At 46.5% G+C, this 25,844-nt stretch overlaps 2 protein-coding genes and 1 long non-coding RNA gene across 8 annotated transcripts; 1 reads left to right on the top strand and 2 right to left on the bottom strand.

Annotated features, from left to right (window-relative positions):
* Positions 1-905: 905 nt before the first annotated feature.
* Positions 906-18,504, top strand: Ip3k2 (Inositol 1,4,5-triphosphate kinase 2). 2 transcript variants are annotated; one of them, XM_076792584.1, is made up of 5 exons: positions 906-2,131; positions 15,341-15,421; positions 16,096-16,458; positions 16,876-17,088; positions 17,704-18,504. In XM_076792584.1, the coding sequence occupies exons 1-5, from the start codon at positions 1,784-1,786 to the stop codon at positions 18,034-18,036; spliced, it is 1,338 nt and encodes a 445-aa protein (XP_076648699.1). In that variant the 5' UTR covers positions 906-1,783; the 3' UTR covers positions 18,037-18,504. The 2 variants fall into 2 exon arrangements, with proteins under 2 accessions (XP_076648699.1, XP_076648698.1); XM_076792583.1 differs by lacking the exon at positions 906-2,131 and adding an exon at positions 14,196-15,119.
* Positions 4,455-11,195, bottom strand: LOC143356695 (uncharacterized). Of its 5 annotated transcripts, XR_013082722.1 has the most exons (8): positions 10,687-11,195; positions 9,718-10,039; positions 8,112-9,540; positions 7,557-8,056; positions 7,342-7,470; positions 6,680-6,816; positions 4,534-6,572; positions 4,455-4,494 (listed from the first exon to the last, which is right to left on the bottom strand). It is a non-coding gene; the product is annotated as an uncharacterized LOC143356695 (long non-coding RNA). The 5 variants fall into 5 exon arrangements; XR_013082720.1 differs by lacking the exons at positions 9,718-10,039; positions 10,687-11,195 and having other exon boundaries at positions 7,557-8,070; positions 8,112-9,705; XR_013082718.1 differs by lacking the exons at positions 9,718-10,039; positions 10,687-11,195 and having other exon boundaries at positions 4,456-4,494; positions 8,112-9,705.
* Positions 18,284-25,788, bottom strand: Nfrkb (nuclear factor related to kappaB binding protein). Its single transcript, XM_076792569.1, has 15 exons — positions 25,303-25,788; positions 24,768-25,016; positions 24,469-24,701; positions 24,136-24,401; positions 23,649-24,001; positions 23,169-23,503; positions 22,831-23,076; positions 22,535-22,768; positions 22,072-22,293; positions 21,591-21,982; positions 21,104-21,424; positions 20,838-21,034; positions 19,970-20,755; positions 19,581-19,904; positions 18,284-19,171 (listed from the first exon to the last, which is right to left on the bottom strand). Exons 1-15 carry the CDS (start codon positions 25,306-25,308, stop codon positions 18,731-18,733), a joined length of 4,605 nt encoding a protein of 1,534 aa, XP_076648684.1. The 5' UTR covers positions 25,309-25,788; the 3' UTR covers positions 18,284-18,730.
* Between the last annotated feature and the right edge of the window lie 56 nt (positions 25,789-25,844).

The following is a 25,844-nucleotide window of genomic DNA, read 5'->3' as shown; positions in this document are numbered from 1 at the left end:
CAAATCCAGTCTTAAATCAAACGGTAAAATATCTGTGCAGCACGGGTTTCTTTATTCTCTACAATTCGATGCTTGGAAGAATTGAAAAAAGGACACCGGAGCTCCTTGAAGAGGGGGTTATCTTTTAGTCCCCAGAGATCTCCATCAAGATAACCTAACGAGAGCCCCCACAGTGCTCAGGATTGTGAAGCTAGCCTAACAGTCCTCCCGTTGGTAGGATTGCCACCTGTGGCATCGGTCGATCAGGTGCCCGCGCTCGCGCGCGCGATAGTTGACACAATAGCGAGATCTACGCGTCATATAGGTGATACACGCGATAGATGATCGAGTAATACGTGGCCGGCTGGTTAACAGGAAGCGCTCAATTCGGGTCAGTAGAGGAAAAGCGTGCAGCCGGGCCCTGCGCTCCGCTGGATCCCGGTTTCTCCATGTCCTCGGGAGCCTCTCCTTCCTCCGGAACAACTTGGGAACCTAATCTCGACGATCACGCTTATCACGGAGCCGCGCCTTTCGCGACGTCTATCCTCCGCGGGGGCTGAAACGCAGTACAGCATTTAGCAGAGCAACGAAAAACTGGCGAAATGAGTATCGCAGCTCGCGGCACAGGCTAATCAGATCAACTCGAAGGCTACAGTTTTCGCAGTCGTCGTCCCCCCTCCCCGGGCACTATCAATTGACCGACGCGCGAATTAGCAAGTACTCCGGGAACCGCGACAAGTCCGCAGAAATTGATCCCGCCGCGGAGAGTGTCACGGTCGTTGCTTTTTTTTTTCGCCACGACACTCGGCAATGAATATGATGCGGGTGTTAGTGTTCCGAGGAACGTTGCTGCAACCACGGAGACCGGCAGTGAACCGGCCAGCTGCATTCTAGGACCTCCAGCCGCCGCTCCCTGGCCCGTCTAAAAGGATCCAAGAGGACACCGCTTGTTCCTTGATCCTTGACCTCTCCGACAGGGGACTCAGAGTTTGAGGAAATACACGAAGAAGAAAGTTGTTCAACTCTGTCACGGGACCTTGGGTCGTTTAAATCAATTTCGAGTCCTCGGGAACGAGCCATGTTCGATTAGCAGCAGGAGAGTTGAAGGACAAGGATGTCTGGACAACAGGAAAATTAAGTTGGAGGATTTGGAGCCAACTTCTTAGATCTTTGGGTTTTTAAATCGATTGTTTATTCGTTGGCAGGAAATGCTGCAAGGACCTCATTCCTTTTAGACCAATTATCTGCTGGTTCATCAAGAAGAAGCAAAATCTAAATGGAAGGAAGGTTGTGACCTCTTGGATCGCTTATTAACTTCGTGCTAGTAAGCGATGTTGGATAACTGGGAAAAGATTTGAGATCCGAGGTAGTCTGGGAAGAAGAAAGACCAAACTGGAAAATTGCGGAGCTAAGTTCTGGGTCTTCTGGTCTTCTAGATGAATTATTCTTCAGTTAAAAATGCTTTTGGATTACTAAGATGATGATGAAGTTTGTAGGACAGAAATATCGCATGGAAAACAGGACTCTGTGCTAGTCGATGAAGAAGTTTGATAGCAACTGCTGGTGAACCACCAAGAGAAGACTTCGAGAAGATCTATGAGATCTGGAGGAGGGATCCTGCAGCTAGGACCTATCTTTCTGATTAACAGGGTCTAGAAGAGAAGGATAGAAAAGAGAGATCTTCCAACTAGGAGCTGCAAAGATCATTCCGATCTTCTCAGACAATTCCAATTGTCTAGACCACCAAACCTAGAACTCGAGTCCCCTCGAGTCTGTCAAAGTCCCAGCAGCCAAAGATCCAAAGATGGAGCAGGAAAAGAGGATCGGTCAGTCGCACCCGTCGTCCCCGACGCTCTCGTCCACCCCGACGCTAAACCTAATGGAGCAAATCCTGCTGGCGAAGATCGAGAAGCAAAGTTTACGCGAGGACGAGAAGAACGAAGCGGAAAGACGAAGCGGTGCGTCTCCAAGGAAGAACCTCTTCCTGAGGAGAGCCGACTCGATGGACAGCCAGACCAGTGCCAGCACCTACAACTCGCTGCTCTCGAGCGATTCTGCGTCGAGCGGCAATTTCTACTGCAAATGCGACGATTGTTTATTGGGGATCGTCGACAAGCATCAACGAAGACCGCCGCAAGTTGGACAGAAAAAGGTAAAATTTTCTTGCGACGGATGAGGTGGATTTTGGGTAATTTTATCGTTCCGGGATGATGCACTCTCGCGCGATCAAAATTTCTGTACACTAATTGTCACTACTGTGTTGCACGACGATTGCAACTATGAAGTTTCCCTGACTGTTTTTGGAACAGCTTGCCTTCAGGTTTAAATTACATACCTGTAAGGCAAACAAATTTGTTATTAACTTTTCTTGCTGTCCACGCAGGACAGTTTAAGAAATTTCCACGCAGATCGGTCGTCGTTAATTATGCGCGCGTCCATGAACCTCTTTCGGTCGGTTCCTCGTTCGGGCGATCGATGTCTCAATGAAACCGATCGATCGGCCGCTGACGTCTTTTGTCAGGCTCTTTAACAAGAACATTGTGTCCCCTCGACAGGCGAACAAAAAACCAGGCGAAATGGGTTTCGAAATTTCGAGCCATCGATACGACGTTTCACTTTGATTCGGTATGCCGCAGGACAGCCGTCGTAAATGAATGCAGGGACGTCGACAGCCCGATGATCGATTAGAAACTTATTACCCGGCCTGTTGCGCAAGCTACGCAACGCGGAGGCCTAAATTCTTCGAGGTTTCCTCGCGGCTGCTTTTTCGCTCGGCGCACACCATCGAGGAGGTTTATGCAACTTGGTCGTCCGCGAGAAAAGCTGCGCCGGTCAATTAGCGGCCGTGTTCCCGTCTCGTTTCGAACCCATTGGCTAATCAACCGGCTCGGTCCAATTAGCTCTCGTGGCCGCTCCAGTTTCCTTCGGACGAGGAATGCCGGTCTGCCGACAAGATACCCCGGATGGTTTTTCCAGAAAACAGAGCTAGATATTTTCCTGAAAGGTTCTGGAAAGACTATATTCTATATTCTACATCCCCTATTTTTTACTCCACATTCTATAGTCCGCAGTCTATTCTATATTCTATATCCCCCACTTTCAATTTGATATTCTGTATTCTGCATCTCCTAGTCTCTATTGTATATTCTGCAGTGCCGATTTTCTACTCTAGATTCTATATTCTGCATTCTGCATTTACTATTCTATGCACATTCTGCATTCTACATTCATTACTCTATATTCTACATCACATATGTATTCTCTATTCTATATTCTATATTCTATAGCCCCCATTTTCTATTGAATTCTATTCCATATTCTGCATTCCGCATTCACTATTCTCTATTCTACATTCCACTGTTCCTATTTTCTATTGAATTCTATTTCCTCTTCTATTATATATTCTGCATTTACTATTCTATGTATATTCTGCATTCTGCATTCACTATTCTGTGTATATTCTGCATTCTGCAGTGATTACTCTATATTCTGCATTCACTATTCTATACGTTGCATTCTGCATTCACTATTCTATATTCTACATTCCACTGTTCCTATTTTCTATTGAATTCTATTTCCTCTTCTATTATATATTCTGCATTTACTATTCTATGTATATTCTGCATTCTGCATTCACTATTCTATGCACATTCTGCATTCTACATTCATTACTCTATATTCTACATCACATATGTATTCTCTATTCTATATTCTATATTCTATAGCCCCCATTTTCTATTGAATTCTATTCCATATTCTGCATTCCGCATTCACTATTCTCTATTCTACATTCCACTGTTCCTATTTTCTATTGAATTCTATTTCCTCTTCTATTATATATTCTGCATTTACTATTCTATGTATATTCTGCATTCTGCATTCACTATTCTATGCACATTCTGCATTCTACATTCATGACTCTATATTCTACATCACATATGTATTCTCTATTCTATATTCTATATTCTATAGCCCCCATTTTCTATTGAATTCTATTCCATATTCTGCATTCCGCATTCACTATTCTCTATTCTACATTCCACTGTTCCTATTTTCTATTGAATTCTATTTCCTCTTCTATTATATATTCTGCATTTACTATTCTATGTATATTCTGCATTCTGCATTCACTATTCTGTGTATATTCTGCATTCTGCAGTGATTACTCTATATTCTGCATTCACTATTCTATACGTTGCATTCTGCATTCACTATTCTATATTCTGCATTCACTATTTTCTATTCTACATTCCACTGTTCCTATTTTCTATTGAATTCTATTTCGTATTCTATTATATATTCTGCATTCACTATTCTATGTATATCCTGCATTCTGCATTCACTATTCTATGTATATTCTGCATTCTGCAGTCATTACTCTATATTCTGCATTCACTATTTTATACGTCGCATTCTGTATTCACTATTCTATATTCTGCGTTCACTATTCCATATTCCCTGCTCTATATCAACGTTAAGATCACCGATTACTAAACAAGAGAAACGTCTTCAAGCCTAAAGAATTTCTGCTGCACCGAAATCCCTAAACAGAACCCAATTTAGTTAAAAAAAAATGAATGAATGGAATCTATTGTAATCACGGTGAGCATAATTTTGTCACCGATTTTTATGCAAGTCTATCTTCCCGAGGACACCTTGCTGAGATCTGCAAGTAAAAGCCGGTGGCCTCGATAAACAACTTTGTTACCACCTTAACCACCTACGTCCCATCGGTTTATAAATATCAAGAGTACAAAAATAATTTGGCAGAATTGATCGCGTCCGCTTGATCGTGCATCGCGATAAGCGTCGCGCAAAAGTCCGGGCAGACGGAATCTTGCTACTTTGCAGTCAAATACTACCAATTCCTGTCGCCAACGGATGGTATCAGCAATAAAATGCATTTCTTCGGACCCCGGTCAGCTAAATTTGCTATAAACGCATAAAGACCCGCGATCTGAGCAACCTTGCTGTCGCCGGGGCATAAATCACGATCCAGAAACAAGGATCCTCGCGCGAATCGCCGGAAAGAGACGGAATCGTTCGATTTTGAGGTGGCCGAGCCTTGGCGCGTTATTTATCGAATAATTTGTTGGCCGGATGGCATCTGGGTCAAGGGTTTTCGCCTTGATCCCCCCCCCCCCTTCACGTCCCTTTGCTTTTTCGCCGGTGGATTCTACCAAAACGACCGCGGACCCGTCATTAATTGCAAAACACCGTCGAATTCGCATGCAACGAAGAAAGCAAAAAGGACACTTAACCCCGATAGCCCCGTGCTCGGTTTTACGAGCACCATCGGATCACCATAAAAACGCGAACGGACTCGATATTTGCTCACGAGCGGACTGCCGGGGTCTTTATGCAAAACAACATTTTTCTGCGTTGACTCTTCGCTTGTACGAAAAATAAGGATTTTATGTTCCACTTCTGTTAAACCGACTGACCAAACGTTTTCGTTTTTCATTCCTCAACGCGATCACTACCTCTGCCACAAATACGTGACGACCACAGTCTCGCGACTGAAAATGGTCAAATTAATTTCATAGACTTTGTTGCACAGACAATCCTTTCCTCTGCTAAATCGTCCCAATATTTCATAAAGCAGGCACGCTTTAGCGACGAAGATAAACAGCGAAACAAATGCTGGTAGCAAACGTGTTAACGAAACGTTTACCATGTTCGTGACATCTTTCCGTTTGAAACGAGTCCAAACACGGTACAATTCCAATCACATTTACGTGTTTAATGCACGATATAGTAAAACTTCTGTTATCCGAACCGGTGATCTAAATTGATCATCCGAAAACAGTTCAATCCAATGCGAGATTCATGTACAACACGATTCATTGTAAAAATTGATATAGCATCGTAGCTAGGTAACTATTCTACCATCCAAACCCTTGTATTCCATTAATTGGTTCGGATAATCGAGGTTCCACTAGATCGTGTATTACGCGAGCAAATATAATCCAAACCGCGTCGTGTTTGGTGTCGTTTCAATCGGAAAAATGTCGCGAATGCGACAGTAAGAGTTTCGTAAAATTTGCAATAGAAAAGTTCAACGTTCGATGGATCACAGCGTTTAGGCAAAGTTCCCAGAGCGTGGTATCGTTTCGACGAGCAGCGCGCGGACGATCGTCGCGCGCCCGAGAATTGAATAATTAAACGGCCGGCTTCAAGTCATTTGCGCCCGTTTTATTAATCACGAGCGGCGCGTAAAAGGCGTCGAAGCGTAGGCGGGGTGGGGGCAGAGACGAGAAACTGCGAAACGACCGTGAATTCGCGCGCGTGTCCCGTCGACGCTGCTTTTACGAGCCACTGGCCGAATGAGGATTGACATCAGGGACGGATTGGCTGGCACACGTGGATGCCGAGGATGTTGTTCGATTTTTTAGAACGACCGAGAATCCCGCGAACAACTATTGCAAAAACGTCAGAGTCCTCGCGTCGCTCTCTGTCGGAATTAATGACCACGATGCTAGCGATTCGTTCGCGGAGATTGTTAACCGCGTCATCCTGATTGCCTGCCACGTAATCTTCACGATCCTGACATCGCTTCCTGTGTTGCGTCACTGTTGTAACACCTGCGATTCCTGAAAGAGAAGACTATATAGTCACGGCTGGTTCAGAATCCGGAGAACGCGTGATTTTTTAGAAATTTTTCTGTAACAACCCGTGGAGTTACTTTTTTAACCGGCACCTCAGTTGAAAGTGCGTATATTGAGCATGTTGTGGTAATTTTCTTCGGGTAGAATCTGTAGAAATGACCGAGCTGCGGGCTCTCTCCTTGAAGTCGTCTTCCTGAAGACTTTGCGCGATGAGCAGAGCTTCACGTAACTAGCAGAAATAAAAGATTCATGGAGATTCTATATCAATATACATGATTTTATCTAAAACCTGAGTGGAAGGTTCTTGACCAAGACACGATTTTTTAACACGTTGAAAGCCACACGAATGTTGTGTGTTTCACACAACCGTAATTTATTTCGCTCGTGGAAGCTATCAGCGTAATTAAGGACAATTGTTAGTTACCGGATAACGAAGTTCTCACCTTACACTATAGTCCAGTCAATTTCTAGTCGAGTACTAAACTGATGTTCAATGTCATTAATTTTATCAGAATTATTTTTAAGAAATACAATGGCGTCGGTCACCGGTGACCATCGTGGCGTGCAACGTGTTAACATTTAAATTGATTAGATACATTACCGAAAAAATTTATCATTTCACGGTATTTAGACCGCAAGACAATTCTAAACATGTCTGAGTAAATGTTCTCGAACGCTCAAGAAAAGCACAGAACAACACTTTAAAAATTGTTAAAAAATATTTAAAAAAACTAACGACCATTAGCTCTCTCACCCATGATCACATCATAGCTTGGCATTGCGCATCTCGAATGGTTCTCGGAGGAATCCTTGTTACATCTTTTATAGCCAATTACTATGCCGCGGGCTCCCTTAAACTGGCCGACGATCACGTTCTGCGCAACTGTAAAATCATTCTCCATGTTAGTCGACGAAATAATTGAATCGCCTTTTGGAGATCGCGATCGGCTGCCCCGAGGGGCTGGCTACCTTGTTCATTTGACGTTACAATCGTTCTCGAGCCGACCTTTTACTCGCCGCGGCTTCGGCATATTCTGGTATTCCTAGCGGGAGGAATGTATTTGAAAAGTTCATGAGTCTGGTGGATTGAGAGTTAAGCGATCTAGCGAACTCGCTACCGTGTGTGGACACAGAGCGTCTCAGCCGCTGAGAGAGAGAGAGAGAGAGAGAGAGAGGAGACTGTTTACAGAGAAATTCATGCGTCCGAAGACGGTAAATGTTTTGCTCAAACAAACACCTCGCCGGTGATCCCAGTGGAAAATCACGGAGAAATTGAGCGAGTCACGACGGGGCCGGGGCAAAACAATATTAATGCCTTTGTTCTGCATTCTACATTCCCTATTCTTTGTTTTGCGGCCTACATTCCCCATTCTCTATGCTATTTCCTGCATTCCCTATTTTATATTCCATATTCTGCTTTCCGCATTCACTATTCTATTTTCTGCATTCCACATTCACTATTCTATATCCTGCATTACACATTCTATATTCTATATTCTGCATCCCCCGCATTCCCTGTTCTACATATATTCTACATTCCATATTCACCATTCTATATTCTATATTCTACATTCCACATTCACTATTCTCTATTCTATAGTCCCCATTTTCTATTGAATTCTATTCCATATTCTATATTCTGCATTCTATATTCCCTATTCTTTATTTTGTGGTCTACATTCCCCATTCTCTATTCTATTTTCTGCAGTCCCTATTTTCTATTCCATATTCTAGATTCTGCATTCTGTATTCCCTATTCTTTATTCTGTGGTCTACATTCCCAATTCTCTATTCTATTTTCTGCAGTCCCTATTTTCTATTCCATATTCTATGTTCTGCATTCCGCATTCACTATTCTATACTCTATATTCTGCATCCCCCGCATTCTCTGTTCTATATTCTATATTCCACATTCACTATTCTATATTATATATTCTGCATTCCACATTCACTATTCTCTATTCTATAGTCTCCCTTTTTTTTAATTCTATTCCATATTGTATATTCTGCATTCTATATTCCCCATTCTTTATTTTGTGGTCTACAATCCTCATTCTCTGTTCTATTTCCTGCAGTCCCTATTTTCTATTCCATATTTTATATTCTGCATTCCGCACTCAGTATACTATATTCTGCATTCCACATTCACTATTCTATATTCTGCATTCCACATTCTCCATTTTCTATTTCATATTCTATATTCTGCATTCCGCATTCAATATTCTGTATTCTATATGTCAGAAAATCAAATTGAAAATAAAGAGAACAGAATTATTCTACCCTATACGTACAGCGTTTCAAATCAAAGTGCAGTCAACAACTGCATCGGTGACTGTGCAAAATGAAATTGTTGACAAAGTTCCTTTATTGCCCACGTTACAAGCTATTTTTCTATCGAGAAGCATGCATAATAAGCCCGATGAGCCTGATACGGGTCAAAAGAGCCGGGTCACTGGCCTAAACGTCGCTCTTTTTTCCTAGCGGACATAACTCATGACAATCGCGGTTTCGCGTTTTGCATAAGACAAGCTAGAATTTATGTATCTCAGAAGAAAAATCGTGACGCAAAGATCACAGTACCAGCGGGGCCCAATTACCATATTTTTACAATGCAATTCCTTTTATCGTCCTTGGTTTTTTGCCATGTTTGTGTTCTATTCACTCGCTCTCTCTCCCTCTCTCTCTCTCTCGTCCGGTTTACATATATTCTTTTTTCATATCTTTGGTCGCGATAATGACTTTAGCATCATCGATAACGATAAAAAATAATTTCCGCGTCGGTTAGCCACGGTGACGTTCGCAACAGTGTGTTTCGTCCGCTCCTGATAACACCGCTAATGACGACTGCGAACGCCGGTTAATTAGTCGATGACGCATTTCGACGTTCGCGGCGTGCGGCTCGAAATCGATGCCATCCGCGATCACAATCGCGCGTCCCATCGGCGTCCGTTCTCTGTTGAAGAGAACACCATTGAATGATTTTTTAAAAATCCCGCGAACACGTCGCGATCAACAAAAACAGGACTATAGTATACAATGCAAAATCCCAGTCAAACCCAAAACAGCTTCTCCACACGCGCACACATACATACAGCAAGGTCACTATCAAACGTCAACAATCAACTTTTACCTGATCCGTCAACTGACCCCAGCTTTCGACATCAACCTCCAGTATCCAAGATATAATCCAACAGGAAAGACTCTGCAAATTTCAATCGAACAAACCAAGATACAAGCGACAATAACAGCAGACCCAACCAAGAACCGATCCTCGTGATTCAAACTTGGTCAATTCCCGTTATCGGCTAACCCAGACCGGAAGTCCTGGCGCCGTCCAGCGATTAACAGAGACAGGACTTCAGAAGATAAAGCCATTCCCCGTTGCAATTTTCCCCAGCAACGTCACCGAGATTCTATGCAATTATTCCCAGGGATTCACCGCGCCACCGAGGCTGCGCAATTTTCCCCAGCGATTCGCAGCTGAAGCTGAATCTTCCCAGCGATTCACAGCGCCACTGAGACTCCGTTCAATTTTGTCCAGCGACTCGCAGCGTTACCGAATTTCCGAGGAATTTTCTCCAGAGATTGACAGCGCCACTGAGACCCCGTGCAATTTTCCCGAGGGATTCACAGCGCCACTGAGACCCCTTGCAATTATGTCCAGCGACTCGCAGCATTACCGGGATTCCGTGCAATTTTTCTCAGCGATTCTCAGCTCTACTGAGACCCAGTGCAATTTTCCTCAGCGATTCGCAGCTGAAGCTGAATCTTCCCAGTGATTTACAGCGCCACTGAGACTCCGTTCATATTAGTCCAGCGACTCGCAGCGTTACCGAGTTTCCGAGGAATTTTCTCCAGGGATTTACAGCGCCACTGAGACCCCATGCAACTTTCCCCAAGGATTCACAGCGCCACTGAGACCTGAGACCCCGTGCAATTTTCCTGAGGGATTTACAGCTCCATTGAGACCCCGTGCAATTTTCCCCAGTGACTCGCACCCTCTCCGAGATTCTGTGCAGCTTTTCCCAGGGAATCGCAGCGATGTCTTCCGAGATTCCCCCGTGCAATTTTCCCCAGGGATTCACAGCGCCACTGAGACCCCGTGCAACTTTCCCCCAAGGATTCACAGCGCCACTGAGACCCCGTGCAACTTTCCCCAAGGATTTACAGCACCACTGAGACCCCGTGCAATTTCCACCGGGGATTCACAGCGCCACTGAGACCCCGTGCAATTTTCCCCAAGGATTCACAGCGCCACTGAGACCCCGTGCAATTTTCCCCAGGGATTCACAGCTCCATTGAGACCCCGTGCAATTTTCCCCAGTGACTCGCAGCCTCTCCGAGATTCTGTGCAATCTTTCCCAGGGAATCGCAGCGGTGTTTTCCGTGATTCCCCTGTGCCAATATTCCGCAGCGATTCGCAGCTTCGTTCGATTCTGTGCAATTTTCTACGGATTGATCGATGACACGGAGAACGCGTGCGTGGACTCCGCGTGAGGATCGAGATCGAGGATCTAAGAAGCGGCGTTTCCGCGCGCGTCCGAGCGACAACTACGTGGCGGATCTTTGCCGCGCGAGGTTCGGCCCGTTCGCGTTGACGTAAACCATTTAAATGGAAATAAATGCGGTACCGTCGATGCGAGAGCGTCACCAATTATGTAACACAAGCGTCCGGGAGGCCAAAGGCGCCAGTTATTTGGAATGTGCACCGATAAACAGGCGAGCCAGTCCAACGGCCGCTTCTTGCTGATCCAGCGATCGTGCGATCGAGTTAGCCGCAGAACCTGCCGCGATCCTGATTAGTGCACAGCCGATAGGATCACGTGGATCGCCGCTAATCACCTTCCGCGAATGCACACGGTGTCTCTCGAAAAAGAGACGAGGTACTTCGTCGCGTCGCCGACACGTGTTTGGCTTTTGAGATTTCGGAGTTTTTGAGAATTAAATTGAAACAGTGAACAGCGTGCTGTTACGATTAAGACCGTACCGACAGTGTTGTAAACACTGTTCAAGTGTTCAAGTTGCATTTCTGTGTGTTCAGTTGCGATTGAACCGGCGAACAAACGATGAACACCGTGCACTGCTAGTCAAACTGCTCGAGTCTCAGCTGAAGCGTCTGCTGGAACAGTCTGTAGAATTCGTGTCGACGTTTATGCCGGATCGTTGTGTCGTAAGAACAAGACAGAAACACGCTAGCGTCGCACACGAAGAAGAAGAAGAAGAAGAAGAGTGTCGAAGGTGTTCTCTCGACTCGAAACTGTTCCAGATGCATTCTCTGCGTGTTTATTCAGTGAATGAACAAGTGGCGAGCAAATGGCGAAGGTCGCGAGCGGCTGGAATCACGAGCCAATTGATCGAACCGTAGTTTAGAAGTATTTCGTGATTCACGTATTTGTGTGATCGACGACACATTCACAGCCGACATTACGTAAACAATAACTGTGACGGAACACGGTTGTTGTGGTAAAAGGAAGATCGAGAATACTGTGCCGAGTATTTGACCGGAGTACGGAAGATTTCGAATCGAATATCCTGTCCCGAATTATTTTGCCCACCGTGTACAATAATTAGCCTGGCATTGCGCAACGGACGGGGAAAAAAGAAAATTGAGTTATCGGACGTTGTCTCATTTTCTTGAATGAGTCGTAAACACAGCAGACGAAACAAGCCGATGTAAATGTTGCACAAGCGGACTACCGCAAAAAAGAAGATTAAGGTGTTGAACTTCGTTCCATTTTCTCGATGCCCGCTGGTTGAATTGGCCGATGCGAATGTTGCGTCAGAAATTCAGCAAGAACAAGATCACGGCGCTGAATCGAACTTCGTTCCATTTTCTTGAAACCCGCTTGACGCGAACGTTGCACGAACAGGTTCACAAAAAGAAGGTTGCGCTATTGGACCAAACGTTTCGCGCGACACCGCGAGCATCTCTTAAAATCAAGTCTGCGGATCATATGGACGACATTAAAATGTTTCGAAAGATCGAATCGCACGTAAACACGATGCGTGGACTGGTCGATGCAAATGTCGTATGAGAAAAAAAAGAAGAATAAAGAAAAAACAGCGGAAAAACACGAATAAACTATTGTGATCGAATCGAACATTTCTACAATTTTTCCCGGATTGACTCAGCGAATTAACGAGTCGCGCGTTAATTGCAACGGAGGGGGAGCTGGCCGACGCAAATATTCCACGGAGGATAGGATAAAAGGGAAATCAGATTGAACGGGGATTCCAGTTTCTTCGAAATCCGCTTGTTGATCTATCGCGCCATCAGATTCGGCGGACACTCGTTGCAGTGGAGCGACAATTCTAATTTCAAAGGTGGACGGAGGAAGGATAATTAAACTATTCGAACGTGTTCCAATTTCTGCAATTTCTCATTTAACGAATCTTAAGACGCACATTGATCGTTTCAACGGAGAGGGAACTTGAAAGAGAAAATTGAGATATCATTTCGAGGAACCTGATGGGTCCGAAGATGAGTCATCAAAGTGAATGAAGGATAGAGAAGGACCGGTAAGCCAAGAACGCGGAGAAAACTTTGAAGCCAGAAGTCGCAAGGAGGGTCGAGGATTCCGCTCGTGGGCCGAAAGAGCGTAACAGATAGGCTCGTTATCAGCGCGATCATAGTTGCTGTAGTCACCTGCAGGAGGCTCGAGTCGTATTTGCAGAGCCGACGGAATTTTGCGTAACGCGAGGCCCGCTCGAGCCCGACCGTAAAAAGTGGCACACGCGGCTCGCTTTCCACGGCGGGACGGGGCCCCGAAGAGGACGCTCGACGTGGGTGGAAAGTGTCCCAGTCGACTCAGGTGTCTCGGCTCGGTCGCGCCTCGTGATTACAGGCAATTACAGCAATTACAAGCCGAGCGGACACCTGCTGTGAACGGACGACTCCGTAAAATGAACGCGTCGCCGGCCGCCGAGACGAGATTCGAGGCTGGTTGACAAAGAAAGTACAGGTAGACGACGAGTGACCTGGACGAGGTCGATCGATCGCCGGAGATCATCGTGTCCGTAGATCGCGCACAAACGATCCAGCCGCCGTCGGCAATAGATCCGCGAACGATAGTTTTCGTAGACGGAAGTACGCGAAAGTCGCCTTGTTTCCGCCGACGCCGGGTCTCGGTTAGGCTGTTGGCATTCGGGCAGGACTCATCGATAAAAGTGGAACGCGGCCACCTGTTCTGCGTCGAACTCATTGTACCCGTCTCGACGATAGTGCCGCCCGGGAAACGGTTTGTATAAAGTATGACACTTGTGATCTTCGAAAGTGTACACCGAAGCTGAGTCTGGACCTCGAATTGGATAAGTACACGTGGATCGGTACTTGTGCGTCGGTTGTAGACTTCGTGCAGCTTCGTACAATCCTGGAGAAAGGATTAAGAGTCAGGACGGTCGGATTACAAAAGGATTATGTGTGGACTAATAGTTTAAAGATCGCTGTTGACGGGGATTTTTAAAAGTGGTACTCCATTTGGACCAGTTACCATTTGTACACCTGGTATCCTCTTCCTGAATCTCCGTAGAATCCTGGAGGAAGAATCAGGACAGAAAAGTACAAGGGTCTAAGATAAGGATCTTCAAAGGATCGGCCCTAGAGTTCTTCGAGGGCGATACTGGAGGGCTTAAGTAGACTTGGCCAGGCGAATTCGAAGCCAGTTATCCTCTTCAAGAACCTCCTCAGAGTCCCAGAATCCTAGAAAGTAGATCGAAGTATCGGTTAGGCAGAGCTTCGTGTGATAGAAAGTGAGTGAAAAGCGGATCTACAGGATACAAAGGATCCAAAAGAAACCGAGAATTCTCCAGGACCGAGGACACCAAAGTCCTGAGGATCCGCAACCCAGTGGATACTCTAAACCGAAGATGCAGAAGGCGTACGAGTGTATGACAGTGCCGAAGATAGTGGTGTGCTCGAAATCGGCGTTGGAGGATTGCGCGGAAGTAGAGGATTGCGAGAAGCGGCCGCCAGGTTTGCGAAAAATGATCCGATCGCGGAGCAGGAGAATGTCCAGGCGATTCTCGACGTCGATCGTGGATCGACGCTCGCCGTCCTCCTCTAGAAGTCCTTCCCCCTCGTTCCTGAGAACGCAGGAATGGGAGGAGAAATCGCAGACGGAAGCAAACGAAGAAGACAAAGTTAACGTTGAACCCGAAGAAACAGGAAGTCACCTGGACGCGAATACCGGGTCCGAGATGAAGGAGTCCGCGTTGGACAGGCTGCAGAACGGTTTCTCGAGCAGCGAGGATCGAAAGGAGGTTGGATCCTGTCCGAAAGTGGTCGTGGACTGCGTCGCGCCGGAAAACGAGGCTGAAGAGTGCAAAAGTAAACACAGGAGCGACAAGTGTATCAGAGGACGGAGTCTCAAGGACGAGGCTTGCCTGAACAGGTGCTCGGGGTACCAGCAGTACCTGAGGCTGCTCGCTGTGCCGCACACGAACCTCGAATGGGGAGAGGGTAGCGGCGACGATCTCAGCTCCGAATGGGACTCCGATCACACGGAACGGTCCAACGATCGAACGATCGCCAAGGTAACGAGGACAAGCCTCGGGACAGGTTGCTGAACGTTTAATAAACAACCCCTGAACACCTTCCTCCCCTTCGACCGTGGCGAAATCCCTGGTAATCCTTGCTCCGAGGAAACGAACGTTTGATCGGTGAAGATCGTTCGAGTGTCCGGTTCCCGGGTGATCCTCCCGGAGATTAGGTAGTCGAGACTCTATGGTAATATCGGGTTTCTGTTTGGTTTCAGTCGTCCGGCTGGAGGAAGCTTAGGAATATCGTGCACTGGACACCGTTCTTCCAGACGTACAAGAAGCAGAGATACCCGTGGGTGAGTGGAACTACTTTAATATCCTCTACTCCTTTCGAAGAAGCTTCAATACTGTCTTCCGAGTAACGATCCTGAAAAGAACTACTTTAGTTCTATTATTCTAAAAAGAATTACTTTAATGTCCTCTATTCCTTTGAAAGAAGCTTCAATACTGTCTTCCGAGTAACGATCCTAAAAAGAACGATCGGAGCAGTAATAATACCGGTCGATTTTCTAACGAGTCATTGGTGTTGACCTTGAACGACCTCCACCACGTAACTCATTGTATTCATCTCGAAATGCTCCATCAGAATATAAATTGAAAAATACTACCTTCCACCTTCCAAAAAATGCATTCATTGGTGTCGACCTTGAACGACCTCCGCCACGTAACTCATTGTATTCATCTCGAAATGCTCCATCAGAATATAAATTGAAAAATACTACCTTCCACCTTCCAAAAAATGCATTCATTGTTGTCGACCTCGAACGACCTCGAACGACCTTAAACGACATTCGCCACGCTCATTGTATTCATTTTGAAACGCCCCATCGGAGTATGAATAAAAAAATACATCCTTTCATTGTGAAAAGTTGATTTCTCAGTGATTCGTTACCGTTGACCCTGAACGACCTTGAACGGTCATCATTGTATGTCATTCGAAATAATTGAACGTGTCTGTTTCTGGATGCAGGTGCAGTTGACAGGACACCAAGGGAACTTTCGCGCAGGACCCACCCCAGGGACGATTCTAAAGAAACTCTGTCCCCAGGAGGAGGCTTGTTTCCGGTTGCTGATGAACGACGTGTTGAAGCCGTACGTGCCGAATTTCGAAGGTGTTCTGGACATGAAGGAGACGGAGGAGGGGAACGTGGACGAGCCTGAAACAGGGGAAGCTGGTCAGAAGGACGGCGTCAACAAGAGGACGGTGATGTGCTCATACCTGCAGCTTCAGGATCTTCTTGGAGACTTCGAGCATCCATGCGTGATGGACTGCAAGGTCGGCGTTAGGACGTATCTCGAATCCGAGCTGGCCAAAGCGAAGGAAAGGCCGAAGGTAGAAAGTCTAATGCGGCGTCAAGTGGATCAGGGATTAACACTTTGACTGGCGAAGCTCTTGCAAAAGCTCCGCAAGCTAGAAAATATTCAAATCAAAGATTGGTATAGTCGAGGAATTTTCTAACAGGTTCTTTCCAATATACAGGCTGATTCGCCAAAGTGTGCCACCGAAATTACGTGTAAACGATTTTTTGAAAGTAACTACAAGAAGTAATGAAGAAATTACAAGTAATTTAGGTGACACAGATGGATCACCCTGTACAGAGTGTAGAACATTTTTGAAAAGATGATGAAGTTGTTTGCGTGGTAGCGGATTGAACAATGAAGTATGACGAGTGAGGTGGCGGTCAAAGTGTTAAACCGGATGGATAAGGCAGGCGATGTTCATCAGAGTCTAATAGCAGCTTATCCCCAGTTAAGGAAAGACATGTACGAGAAGATGGTACAAGTGGACCCGAGCGCACCGAGCGCCGAAGAACGCCGCGTGCAAGGTGTCACTAAACCGAGGTACATGGTGTGGCGAGAGACTATATCGAGCACGGCAACGCTCGGCTTTCGCGTGGAAGGCATCAAGCTTGCCCACGGTGGCTCGTCCAAGGACTTCAAAACGACCAGGACGCGAGAACAGGTTTGTTAATTACCTCGCTAATTGACTCTGGCTCGCTGTAAACACGGAACAAATGAGGTTACACTTAAAAGCAAGAAAAAATTACAGAAAGAATTCCGGCTGTAAAACAGGAAAGAGAGAGAGAGAGAGAGAAAGAGTCTACGGCAGCCTCCATAGTCTCGTAAAGAAAATTCAAATTTTCAATGGAGAAATGCTGACCCTCTAAACGCAATGAAACCTCTTGTAAAATATGAAAAGCTATACATTCTCCGAGTATCATGAGTTATAAATTTTAAATAACGAGAGGCGCAAGATTAGTTTGATTTTCTTTATGTAATATACAAAATTGTAGTTGTCACACATGCGTGATGCTGGTAGCGAATGTGTTTACACGTTATCTACCGGAAGCCTATTAATAGGCTTTTCCAGTAATCGTGCTGTATCAAAAGCTTAAAAATCTTCTTTTGCACGATAATCCCAAACGAAATGATTAGATTACGTTATTGAGGGTGAGTTGTTGGTTTATGATTGATGTTTCTGTTGAAGGGTCTATTAAAAACGGCCCATGGGCCGTAAGGACATGAGATTAGGAATCTGACCACAGATTTTATTAACAAACGAATCTATCAATTGCAGGTGACGGAGGCGTTGAGGCGATTCGTCGAGGGCTACCCTCACGCAGTGGCCAAGTACATCCTGCGGCTGAAGGCGATCAAGGCGACGCTAAAAGCGTCTCCGTTCTTCGCGTCGCATGAGGTCGTCGGCTCCAGTCTGCTGTTCGTCCACGACGCTAAGAACGCTGGCATCTGGATGATCGACTTCGCGAAGACGTTGCCACTTCCTCAACACCTGCCGCGTATCCACCATGACGCGGAATGGCAGGTGGGGAATCACGAGGATGGCTACCTGATAGGCGTGAACAATCTGATAGACATATTCCAAGATATACGGAACTCCGAACAGACATAGTTGTCGTTCGACCGTGCTCGACAAACGCACAGTGAAACAAACGCGGTACTTGTGCGTCGCTTCTTCCCCCCCCCCCCTGAAGTCTTGTACATACATAGATAGATTTCGCGTTTCTAGGACACGTTCACGGTAATCCTCGCGCGAGAAAAACGGACCAAAGACGCGGCGGCCACTCGCCGCCTAGGTATTTCATAATAATAACATAGACCGCAGAGAAAGCCTTTGTAAAAATAATTTAATCTTCTACGGTAATTACGTAAGATTTATTTATACGTTACAATACGACGCCGCTGAATCTTCTTGATACAAGAGAGAAAATGTACGTTTGCGTGTAATGAGAGTGTCTGTGTGTGTACGTGTACGTGAGAGAAAGAGAGAGAGACAGAACGAAAGGTGTTTTTGTATTTAAAAATCGTACCATGCATTTGTAAATAATCCGACACTTAATAGAAAACAAGGTCAATGACTCGCGTTGTGTACTTATTTCGCCGTCTACCGTCATGTGTGATCACGACACCGAGAAGATATATCTCGCTTCCTGAAAATTTGTACGCACGAGCATCGCCTACGCGTTTACACTGCTTTTTACATGCGTGTCGTGCCCTAGGTTCTCCTCAAACACCGAAACTACCCCGCAGAATTCAACTGAACAAAGAATACGTAATGAAACAAGGAAAAATGAGTATCAATTTTGTCAGGGTGCGTTGTAAGGACTGTTCCTCGGCTGCTGTTGAGTCTGTATCGTTTGCTGCTGTTGGTTCCCTGTTGACTGGGTCGATGTTATCGTCGTCGGCGCTATCACTCGCGCGTAAACTGCGGCGCCGGTCGTTTTCAGGCCCGCCGGCGTCGGTATCACCTTCAAGCCGTGCAGGGTCTTGATGTTGAGCAGCTGACTCGGCAGGATGATCGGTTGCTGCTGCGTTTGCTGCTGCGACGACTGTTGCTTGCCGAGCACCACGCTCCCGCTGCTACTCATACCGACTCCGACGTTTTTATTGCCACTGGCCAAGACGATCGGCTTGCCAGCCAACTGGGCCGTGACCATTCGCACCGTCTGGCCCTGTTGCGGCTGGGACTGCTGGGTACTCACTATAATCTTCGACTGTCCCGAAGACGTTTGCGCCTGTGACACAACCTAGGGATTTCAAGAAAGAGAATTAATTGCATAGACATTTGTTTCTTTTCTTAAGAATTTCAGTAAGTTATAAGTAATGCAATCGAGTCCTTAACCCTTTGGCACTACAGTGATTCGAATTTCTTTTATTGTTCATAATTTCTATTCTATGCCTATGTGTTCTCCAATGGCTCTACATCTGCAACGACAAAGTAAAATTTTATTGAAATCTATAGGAAATTAGTGAAGTACATGTTTAGTAGATTCTGTCACGAGTCTGACTCCATGTTATAGTGCAAAGGGTTAAAATCGTCTTCACAATTTTGTATTTCACCCGCTCATTTTTGCTAGAAATGCGTAAGATCCGTAATCTAGTGATTACAAAAGAATGTGCCAATGAAAAGTTAATGCTAGCGAAACAAGTTCCCACCTGATACTGAGTCATGACTTGCTTCCCCTGCCGGTTAAGTTGATTCGCATGACTGGCAGTGGTCGCCAACTTCAGCCCCTTCTGGGCAAGCAGACTCTCCACAGAAATTAGCTGGCCGCCACCGGAACTCGTCAGTACTTTGGCAAGTATCTTTTGCTGTTGCTGTTGTTGCTGTTGATGCGGCGACTGTTGGATCTGCACAGCGATTGGCTTCCCACCGATCTGAGCAATTATGCGCTGCATACCGGATGTTTGCAACGATTGTTGTTGACTGGTCACGACCCGTTGCTGTATCTGCGGTTGCTGTTGTTGTTGTTGCTGTTGCTAAAGCACGATGAACATTTCGTAAGAAATTTTATCGTGTAAAATGATTTCGCGCGGTTCAGTACCTTCAGTTGCTGTTGCTGCAATTGCTGCGGTTGGTTCCCAGACGGCGACGATTGTTTGATGAATATCGTTTGACCCTGAAGACCGTGACCCGTCAGGAGCGATTTAATCTGCCCCGAACTAACCAGTTTGATCTGAGAAGCCAGCAGAGTCTTCCCGGGCAGCACGTGCTGCTGCTGAGACTGTTGCTGCTTTATATTCGCGGTTTGTAAGATGCTCTTTCCGCCTTGGTTCGTCACGATGGTCTGCGATTGTTGCTGCTGCTGCGGTTGTTGTTGCTGCTGTTGCTGGTTCTGCACCTTGGCAGATGGAAATATGGTCGTCAGGTTGGTGTTCACATTGGTGGAATTACTGGAGGCGCTGCTGGCTGCGACGGACTGAGCAGAGTGTAGCACAGAGTGTCCGGACAGCCTGATAGTCTGCAGGCCAGCGGAAGTGGACACTTGGATCTGATGATGCGGAAAGTGTTGCTGGTTCGACTGCAACAAACTCTGGGCGCTGGTCTTGACCACAGCGACCGGTTTCCCTCCGATATTGGTCACTTTCTTAGCTGGGGCTGTCGTAGTGATCAGCGGTTTCACGTCGCTCGTTGCGATCTCCTTTTCAACGGTAACGGTGCTGATCGAAGCAGAAGAACTGGGTAGAGACGTTACGGGGATAGAAGGGCCCGCGGCGCTGATCACGGGGGACGTGGTCGCGCTCATGGTTGTCGTCACGTTCGTAACAACTGACTGCTCGGTGGACACGCAGTGCTCGTTCACCGCCTTCTCCTCGATTTTCTTTTGCTCCTTCCTGTAAGATAATACAGCAATGATATACGCAATCATTGGTTACGCAACAATCTAATAATTGGACTGCGGATCTTGGAACTCGCCTGGAAATGACTGGCTGCGCGACAGTTGTGGTTTTCCTTTCTTTCTTGGGCGTAGATTCCTTGCTGTTGCTCGGAGATTGCTCCTTGTTGATGTTCGTTGGCTTCATGACGGGAGGCAGCGCTTTGTTCCGAGACATGTTGCCCATGTTCTTCTTGTTCTTCGCGACGCCTTGCAGTTGTTGATGGTACATTTCTGCAAAAGAACGACAGCATGACGTATTTTATCGAAAACCGTATGAGACCAGTGGTAGGGCGTACAAACCAAATTCAGATTCCGATCGTGCTCGATGAAGGTACAGCCACTCCTTGCGTCGAGGGTAGTATCGCACGCAAGGGTCCGTTTCGTAGTGCAACCTGTCCAATGCACCGGACACAACCGAGTGCAAGTATCCTTCCTTGTCGTCGCTGTCGGTTTGTTCTCTGATATACTGCGAGTCCTTCAGGAGCTGGCAGATATCGGCTCGCGTTCCTTCGCCGTTAGGTAACCTGGCTGTGGCGTCTCGGACCAGTGCTAGAATCGTCACGAAGTTCGGACGATCGGCTACTAGCAATGAGTGTCCACGAGCCTTGGTCAATCCTGAAGCTATAAAAGCGTTCAAGTAGATTAGAGGTGTGCCCGAAGAGAATCCGACGATCGGAACGGGTCGAGATTCTTGAGAATTTTCGTGATTCCCAAGAACAATCCCTTGGACAAATATATTGTAAGTCCATTAATATCGACGTGAGCATAATGATCTAGGCGAACGTACCGACGTTGTGCTGGTAAATGCCTTTCACGGGCCCGACGACGGAGGCGTACCCGTGCATTCTATACGTGAACGCTTTATGGGGCGCAGCATAGCGCATACGCTCTTGCCTTCTGAACTCTTCACGCTCCTCCACCGTGGAAGGTCGAACCTTCCATTCCGTGGGCCACAAAGCCCGTGGCGGCTCCCATTCAGCTACCGTGTTGATGGATCCTCCGTCAACGTTGATCGACTCTAACGGAGGACTACTAGCTCTAACATTCACCGTAGTAACATTCCCGTTCCCGGAACTACTGGTAATATTATTGCAAGTAAGCTGAGCTGCTTGAGACTGCTGTTTCACAGGCACCACGGAACAAGTAGTGGCAGTGGACGTTGGCGGACCCAGTGAATCTCTAAACACAAGCGATTTTTTTTGAGAACATCTCATCCGCAGAATAATCTTTGACATTTTAAGGCTGCACTTCTTGTTGCGCGAACTTACTTGTGCATCAAGAATTTTGCACACAGATCCGACAGTCGCGAATCCGAGTCTCGGCCAGCGCCGATCCACGCGTAGACACCGTTCCCTTTGTTTTCCAGATACGGTACGAACTCTGGTTCGCGTTCCTGACGGTCACCCACGTCTTGAGAGTACGTGTACTCTCCGGCGAGAAAGCCTAAGGCTAACGGGACCAATGCGGTCCAAGATGGCGCCATAGAGTACCTGTGTTAACAAGGATTTACAAATTAGCTGCTAGCTCCAACACCTTGAGCGGTACCAAAAACGGGAGCGGAATTATCTGACCAGATTTATAAATGAATTTTAGCGTTGTTGTATTTGAGTATTGCGAATTTGGTTGCGATCTGCATCGTATATTTTAATCTTCAAGCTTTTATTTCATTAAATAAATGACTTTTACTCAAACGTTACGCAGGTACAGATGTTGTCAGTTAATTATACCAACCAATCGTTCAACGGTGAGATAGGATTCCCTTGCCACAACGTCACAGCATCCTTCATCTCGGCGGCGCTCATTCTGTATTCGCCCTTCGAGGTGAAGGCGTCCCTCAGAAGCGAGAAGAAACATGCATGCGTTTCTTGCATCAATTCCGCTCCGCTGTTGATATCCATAGCCTCGTCGTTGGTCGGAACATTCAGTTCCTTGTCTGGTATCGATATAACGCCTTCGTCCTCGCATCTGCAGCAAAGTTGCAAATAAAGATACCAATTTTAATCGCACCCTGGAAAAATAGCGCATACTTCACGTCGTCCAGTATGTCGATCCCGTCGTCGAGCTGGATAGGTATCTGCATCATGTCGATGCTGTCCAAGTCAAGCTCCTTCTTATCGTTCTCTTCGTCTTCCTCCGTCTCGGGCGGCATCTCCTCGTTCATTCCACTGTTCAGCTCCGTTTTAATTTCCTCGTACTCCATGTCCTCCACTTCTTTCTTAATTTCCGGTGTCGACATTATGGACGCCTTGCTACCCTTCGGTGTGGGTGGACTCCTGCAAAAATGAAATACAAGTAATGAATTGTAGAATACAATTGACTTCATGATTACGAACACTACCGCAGCGCATATCCATAACGAACATACAATTTCTTTTTCGACATCTGATGCACTTCGTACGGATCCACGGGCTCCGATTTAATCGGTGTCAGCATTCTGTGATCCATGTCCAATGCGCCGGGATGCCTATTGTCGTCGGTCGTGTGAGAATAATCACTATTGTCGCTCTCGTGTTTTATGTTGTTCGAATTGATTAATCTTGGCGCGGGCGGACAAAGCGGCGATTGTTCCAATTTTATACGTTTCTTCGCGGGTGTCATTCGCATGGAGGGGCCGATGGTTAATTTGTGCTTCTGGCCGATTTGTGCTCTCTGAGTTAGGTCCGCTAGGGCGATGCCCTGGGTGTTCAGCTCCGGATGAACCTGAGATAATAATTATCCAATAAAATGAATAAAGTGAACAGTTTACAGTAGTGCAGAGTTCGGCGAAATTTATTTCGAATTTGTTTGCCATTCGAATAATGCCCAACTCTGCAGTAGTGCCTACGGCAAAGAACATGCTACGCACATCGCGTCGTGCTCGTCGCTTCTTGTGCTCGAGCAGCATCTCACGGTACATTTCCTCCGTTTGTTCCCGAATGAAGAACGACCTATTCATGGGGAAATCGGCTCGTTGCAGCGTGGAGAAAACAGGCCGGATAGTCTCGTCGTCATGGTTCATTTGCAAGCCCCTGATGGACAGGCCCTGCGCGCCCATGAGCGAGCGCCTCTTCTTCTTCTGCTTGGTCCCGGAGAGTTGATAGTACGGATAGTTCTCCTCGTTCTCTGAAGTGGTGTCGGCCGCAAGCTTCGCGCTCGCCCCAAGCTCGGTCCTCAGCGCATTCAGTTCCTCCAAATAGCGCAGTTGCGTTTTCTCTTCAACTGTCGGTGCATTGCTTGTTAGTATTGTCCCTCGGAAGTTACTACATACTTCTCTGCCAAACGGCTGGAGCGTGGGGTACGTATAAACAGCCAGAAAACTTTCGACAATCGTTCGCGACGGTAGCCTGACTTACCCATTGCAGGCTTCGGCTTCCTCCAGTGGATCTTCGACATGGTCCTCTGCGCCGGCTGACAGAAGCCCTGCTTGTACGCGTTCGACAGTAAACTCTCCCGGGATTTTAGCAGCTGGCTCGCAAGCTCGTAGGACCGTTTCCGTTCCTCGAACAGCAACCTCCTCTGCTGGGCTTTGCGCACCAAGCTGCACATCCTCCTGATGTCCGGCCGGTAATGGCCAGCAGACAAGTGACTGTGGAATGCTTCCAACGGTGCCACGCCGAATCTAAAATAAACATTTAAACATTTATTTCAATCAGAAGTACCAGTTAAGATCCCCGAATCCAACTCACCTGTGATTCTCATTATCGAACAACATGCGCAGAGTCTTCTCTGTTTCTAATTCTACATCACAATCCTTCGGGAACGTAGGTAACAGGTTACAGAGAGTCTCCCTTTGATCCTCAGTTAGGCATTCGTTCCATATATAAGGGTAATCCAAAAACTCTTTAAAAATGACAGCGTGTTCACAGAGATCCTGTGGTAGTTTCACTTTGGTGTTCGCAACGACGCAAGTCTCCCACTTCTAAAAGTAAAAAGCTTTCAAAACGATTGCGCGTTTCAGTGTAAATGGAAAAGCGATAGATTCTACCAAGGTGTCCGGGCTCTCCGCTTTAACAGAGTACTCTGTGTTCTCATTTTCGTCATCCTCGTCCTCCCCAGAGCTGTGACTCTCGCTACCGCTGGAGCCATGCTCTTCACCGCTCTCGTCGCCACTGTCGCTGGTCGTGCTGCTTCCGCTGATGCTGCTGCTACTGCTATTGCTTCTGGATCCATGAGAGGATGCGTCATCCTCGTCTTCTTCTGCTCCACTGTCTCCACCAGCCGAACATTCGTCAACCTACACGCACAGCAAATTACAAAACATGCGAGCAATAGAACAGACAAAGACACCAGAGTGCACGCGACGAAAATAGACGAAGAACGCGCGTGGAACGTGTCACGAGTAATTATCCAATTAATCAATTGTCCGATCCGTAACGATCGAAATTACGAGCATCAATGAGAAAGACGAGCCGTCGGATTTCAGAGTAACGTGACACAGGGTATGCACCGCGCGTTTCCATCGTATACAGTGTTATCAATCATGCGATCACGTTATTTCGAAATAATTAATCGCGACCAACCTCCATTCTATTCGGTTCCTCTGCGCTTGCTCTCCCGTTGCTCCGCAAGTTCTGCTATTCAAACGAAAACACCGAATTTCCACGGTGAAACGATAATTCCCGAAACAGAGAAACCAAGTTCCGTGGAGAGAACTCGAGGCGTTTTCGCGATGCGGGAAATCCTCGTCTCGTATCGAGCGAATATTAAGTAATCTCGCTGTTAGCCGTTTGACCTGTCACTGCTACTACACTCCTACTCTTCCGACAAATTTTAGTCATGGCGTGGAATACAGCAAACAGAACCACGGTGTTTGTATATTGAAGGATCTCGAGAGCGCGCACCTTCCTCGCCGGTTTATAGCCGCGGCCGTTCAATGGCGGAGATTTTAGGGCCGGTTCAAACGCTGTTCGACCTAACAATTCATCGTATCGTTGAAATCGCCGTGCAACAGGGCATATTGCAACGTTTTACACGCTCAGATATCCGTATATTTGTTGCATTTCTTTTTACGCGAAGAATAAAAGCGAGGGTCTGTTAAATTCTGTGAGACCCTTCCTAGTGA

Source organism: Halictus rubicundus, chromosome 8 (genome assembly GCF_050948215.1).
Source record: "Halictus rubicundus isolate RS-2024b chromosome 8, iyHalRubi1_principal, whole genome shotgun sequence".
NCBI classification, from domain to species: Eukaryota; Metazoa; Arthropoda; class Insecta; order Hymenoptera; family Halictidae; genus Halictus; species Halictus rubicundus.
The sequence above is the reverse complement of the archived record's forward strand: the minus strand, read 5'-3'. Positions and strand labels throughout refer to the sequence as shown.

What these genes read in the sequence shown, in the direction of transcription:
- Nfrkb (XM_076792569.1), bottom strand. An exon ending in GCAAAATTCTTGATGCACAA is followed by an intron (nt 21,983 to 22,071) that starts GTAAGTTCGCGC and finishes GCTTGTGTTTAG; the next exon opens with AGATTCACTGGGTCCGCCAA. An exon ending in TGCAGCAACAGCAACTGAAG is followed by an intron (nt 19,905 to 19,969) that starts GTACTGAACCGC and finishes ATCGTGCTTTAG; the next exon opens with CAACAGCAACAACAACAACA.
- Ip3k2 (XM_076792583.1), top strand. Translation starts at nt 14,454, where the DNA reads ATGCAGAAGGCGTACGAGTGTATGACAGTGCCGAAGATAGTGGTGTGC. An exon ending in AAGCGAAGGAAAGGCCGAAG is followed by an intron (nt 16,459 to 16,875) that starts GTAGAAAGTCTA and finishes GCTTATCCCCAG; the next exon opens with TTAAGGAAAGACATGTACGA. An exon ending in CGACCAGGACGCGAGAACAG is followed by an intron (nt 17,089 to 17,703) that starts GTTTGTTAATTA and finishes TATCAATTGCAG; the next exon opens with GTGACGGAGGCGTTGAGGCG.